Source organism: Macrobrachium rosenbergii, chromosome 5 (assembly GCF_040412425.1).
Source record: "Macrobrachium rosenbergii isolate ZJJX-2024 chromosome 5, ASM4041242v1, whole genome shotgun sequence".
NCBI classification, from domain to species: Eukaryota; Metazoa; Arthropoda; class Malacostraca; order Decapoda; family Palaemonidae; genus Macrobrachium; species Macrobrachium rosenbergii.
Genome location: NC_089745.1, coordinates 42717990 through 42722989, shown reverse-complemented (window position 1 = coordinate 42722989; position 5000 = coordinate 42717990). Strand labels below are relative to the sequence as shown.

Here is a 5000-nt window from a genome sequence, read left to right as displayed (position 1 = left end):
CCGATTTTCTGGTAATTTAATGAGAAAAATGTTCTCGCGCGAACGAAATTGGCTACTTAATCTCATTGTGCAGTTGGAGTGGCACTGGCATCCATTATCAGAAGTGAGTTTGAAAGATATGGAAAATAATTAAAAAGTGGAACGTCTTGGAGGGATTGTGAAGCTAATTCTGTGAAGAGGATTTGTGGTCATTAAATGCAGCGAAAGTTAAGAGAGTAATTTATTCTAATAGATTATCTATATTATATGTATACCAATGAGAGATTTTTGATGAAAACTCGAGGAGATGAAACGAGGCAATAAAGATGTTCTTATCGGCGATAAGAGGAAGCGGTTTTGCGAGGTGGTTGTATCATGTGTAGGGAATGGAAGAGCATAGATTAATGAAAGGGTGCATCATTTGTAAGCGTGGGAAGGAATGGGAGATCTGATTGAATAAGAACGTAAAGATGGTAGAAAGTTTATTTCTGTGTGTGTGTGTGTGTGTGTGTGTGTTGGGTAACCACTTTCCTTGAGGGGGGAAAAAGTGTATTGCATGTGTATCTGTGTATGCGGGTAGATGAGGGCATATAATGGAGGGGGCAGTGAAGAGGTGAAGAGGACGTGCGCGCGTTCACTCTTGAAATGACTCACACATAATAGTCTCTTTATACAATTAGCGTATACAATTAGTCTTTACTGTCCTTATTAATATATATTGGTAAGACAAAGTGAGTTTCTAAAAGTTCTTCAGACGAGGTTCACTTGTGGAGCTCTTTGTAAGCAATTAAATGTAGAAATATATCTAACGATTTTCTTATTATATCTTTTCTCAACAGTTTGTCGAGGTTCGGCATCTCTGGTTAACGTCCCAAGGAGAGAAGGTAAGTGGAAAAAGCCTCATTAATTTGTTTGATTATTTCGTGTCAAAATCAGATTGCAACTTCATAGGTCAACGTAAACAGAGACTCATAAAAACAAGCTGAAAAGCATAATAATATTTTAATTGTTATGAAGTCGAATATCTTTCGTACGATGTACTTTTAGTATAGATTTTTATATCGGTGGAATGGTCATAGAAACTCGTGACTTTGCAGCGCAATTTTAAGCTACATTTTCAATATAGTTTTATATTTTTCTATCTCGTAGGTACATATTTAGACCTCATTCTTCGTAAGGGAAAATATTGAACTAAAAGTGTCTGTTTTCGTAGGGAAGCAAGCATATCTTTTTATTGTAGTCTCCGATATCATTTTGCTGGTGGAAATTACTCCAACAGAACGTACTTCTGAGTAATGGAATAAATATTTGTCGCTGAAACAGTCTCAGTTGCATGTGTATTTTGAAGTATTACTTTCTCTCTCTCTCTCTCTCTCTCTCTCTCTCTCTCTCTCTCTCTCTCTCTCTTTTGATTCTTTGGTATATTTTTTAGTCCAACTTCTGTCTCTGAATGGGACTTTTTATGGTATAAAATTTTCTGCTTGAAATGTGATCATTTTGGAGAAGAGATTCCCCTGTTTATTGCATTTAGGCTTTTGTATGTTTTCTGTTATATATATATATATATATATATATATATATATATATATATATATATATATATATATATATATATATATATATATATATATATGATATATATATATAGTTAGTTTTAAGTTTTGGAAATGTTCTGGATTCAAGCTCTTGTCTTAATTATTATTTTCCTCAGATTCTTGCATTACTTAAATATTTGTCACATAATTTATATATATATATATATATATATATATATATATATATATATATATATATATATATATGTATATATATATATACACACATGAACAATGGTACGTCAGCGAAACAATATTTAAAAGTCTTTGTCGATTTTGTATATATATATATATATATATATATATATATATATATATATATATATATATATATACATACATACACACACACACATATACAATGATATATCAGTGAAACAATATAAAAGATTTTGTATTTTGTCTGTATATATATGTATATACTGTATTTATATATATATAAAATTTATATATATAAAGGTAGATGGGATAGAGATGGTTTTGTGTATATGAATATATTTTCTTGGCATAGTATAGTGCAATCAGTTGCGTGTGTGCCGATGCCTTTTCGTGTGAATAGCTAGCTTTTATTTTCAGGGATCACCAGAAGGTCAGAATTGTGGTAAAACGCTGCGTGAGGGCCTGTCTGAAGTGGGTCAGGCAGTCTGAAAGCATATTGACATAATTCGTATTCTGGTAGTGTTTTATCTAAATGAAGGGAATTGGAAACGATAATTTTTTTTTGTTTTGTTTTCTCAGATGATTCAGAAACCTCAAGGTTTTTATTTCCATTTTAAGCCTTTGGGAGAGCGTGCTTTCTTCTGACAAGTAATTTTGCCGATGACTGTTCAAGAATATTTCCTGTGCTTTCAAGAGCCATCCGATTTTAATGTTCTTAACCTTTTGAAGTGCCCACCCACGTTTCTGAAACGATGTTCCATGGATCATATCAAAGAGAGAGAGAGAGAGAGAGAGAGAGAGAGAGAGAGAGAGAGAGAGAGGGGAAACTGTAAACTGTTTATCATTACTTTGATTTTAGCTTCTTTGCATGAGTTCGATATTCGTTTTGATTCAGTTATCCAGTATATGAGAGAGAGAGAGAGAGAGAGAGAGAGAGAGAGAGAGAGAGAGAGAGAGAGAGAGAGAGAGAGAGAGAGAGAGTAATTGTAAACTCTTTTTCATTCCTTTAATTTTAGCTTATTTGTATGAGTTCAATATTCGTTGTGATTCAGTTATCCAGTATGAGAGAGAGAGAGAGAGAGAGAGAGAGAGAGAGAGAGAGAGAGAGAGAGAGAGAGAGAGAGAGATTTCACGAAATGTCAGTAGGAGCCAATCCGTGAATTGGACCTGAGATGTCAGTCATGCGATCCGCAGAGGTCAAAGTGGAAGCCGGAGGTCATGCTAATATCGTCTTATGCCTAAACAGGGCGGCCCAGAAATGCTGAGGGCAGCAGAGGTCAAAGGTCAGAGGAAAGTGCTTTTTTTGATAGGTTGCGCAAGACCACTTTTTATTTTAAAAATTTCACTTTTCCACGAAGCCGTTTCTTACATAATTTATTTCTTCAAAAGTTTTGTATTTTGTTGAGACTTTGCTTAAAGGGCAGTTCATTTCTATGACGAGCATTAATAAGATCTTTGGAATTCAATTAATATCTTTAATATATTATTATTATTATTATTATTATTATTATTATTATTATTATTATTATTATTATTATTATTATTATTATTATTATTCAGAAGATGAACCCTATTCATACTGAACAAGCCCACAAAAGGGGCCAATGACTTGAAATTCAAGCTAAAGAATATGGTAATTGTTCATAAGAAAGAAGTAACATAAGGTAATGGAAATACTGAAGGAAGAGATCACATATTAAAAAAGAAAAAGTAAATTAACAAATTAATAAATAAATAGAAAACATGTAAGTAAAGTATTAAAATTGTAATTGCATTGTAATTGCTTTCTGAATCACTAGACCTTTCTTTCTTTCTTCATAAATATTCAGCTGAAAACCCGTATGAACTGAGTCAACAGAATATATACCCTACGTCTCCAAAGGGAATTCAACCTGCAGAGAGAGAGACAAGTTATAGGAAAAGGTGAATGATAAATAAATATGAGGGAATAAAACCCCCTTTCGAAACATTTATGGCGACAGAGTCCAATATGATTTGGGGAATGTGTAACTATTTCCACCTCCTGGCCACAAAAGAAAAATTAATCACGTGGAAAGTATCGCTTCAAAATAATAAGATGTATAATAATCTTTTATTGAGACTCGAGTTGCCTCGCCCTCCAGCTTCAGTTGAGGCACTTAAAGTGCTCTCTCTCTCTCTCTCTCTCTCTCTCTCTCTCTCTCTCTCTCTCTCTCTCTCTCTCTCAACTAATATGCTGTATTTTAGAATGTAATAGCTAAATTGCGCTTACATTAGTCAACCAGTTATTGCATAAAGCGTGTATTTAATTTTTATTATTAAACAATATGGATAATTATGAATTAGCTTCTAATGTTTAAAGAACTCATTAAACGATCTTATACATTATTGTCTGTCGTTTTGTAGGTATTCTAAGGACAGCGATAGATTTGCCTCTTAAAACAGGAAAAGAACGAAAACAAGGAGAGAGTTCTGAAGGTTTAATACAGTTGGGGATGCAAGTAGATAATGGATGTGGTAGCCAGGCAGGTGTTGCATGGCCGCTTCAGAAGGTAAACTCGAGCTATACGGAGCAGTGTCTGAAACAGTACCTGTAGAAAAGGGAATGAGCAGCGCGGACTGAAAGGACATATTTCATTTTGTTATTATAACTTTTATAAAAGAGGGAGGTGGCTAATATATTCTATACCACCAACTGGCGTTACAGTAACTAAGGTACTCGACGCCGAAACTATTCGAAGAGACAAACTGCTGTTACATTTTGCACGTTTGTTCATATTATCAGTTTTCTTTGGTTTATAATGCAAACATTTTTCTCCCTGATTATAATAATTATACACAAAGTGAATGTAGTGGTCGTACTTATGTTCGTTTCTTCCTTGTTCTCCCCCATTCTCTTCCCAGTGTAATCTCCCTTCTGTGGTCACCTAACATAAGGACCAATTTCGCTTGTATCTGAGGTTGACAGTAATGGGGAAAAATTTCGTAACTATCAGCAAGACTTCGGCTGACGTCGGTGCGTGACATCTGTTTGTTTTTAATCGGCGGTTTTTGTGGCGACGCCCCTTTTTAGCTTAAGTGTAAGAGCCGTTATTTCTTGGGTTTCGTAGGAAAGTTGGACAGAGGCCGTTTCTTTACCTGTGATTTGTATTTACCTGTGATTATCTATAAGACTTTATTAAGGATCGGAAGGTTAAATGAAGGTGTGTTCCATTTGTATTTGTTCAGGAAGCTGTGCTTATTTGGGCGGGTTCTGTCCGTTTATGTTTTGGCTGGAAATGCCGTCGG

The 5000-nt window shown here is 34.4% G+C and overlaps 1 protein-coding gene across 1 annotated transcript in view; it reads left to right on the top strand.

Annotated features, from left to right (window-relative positions):
• The window catches only part of LOC136838721 (uncharacterized), a 418623-nt gene that overhangs the window by 20263 nt on the left and 393360 nt on the right, over positions 1 to 5000 (top strand). Inside the window, 1 exon segment of the mRNA XM_067104155.1 lies at positions 819 to 863. Within this exon segment, the coding sequence (XP_066960256.1) occupies positions 819 to 863 (45 nt within the window).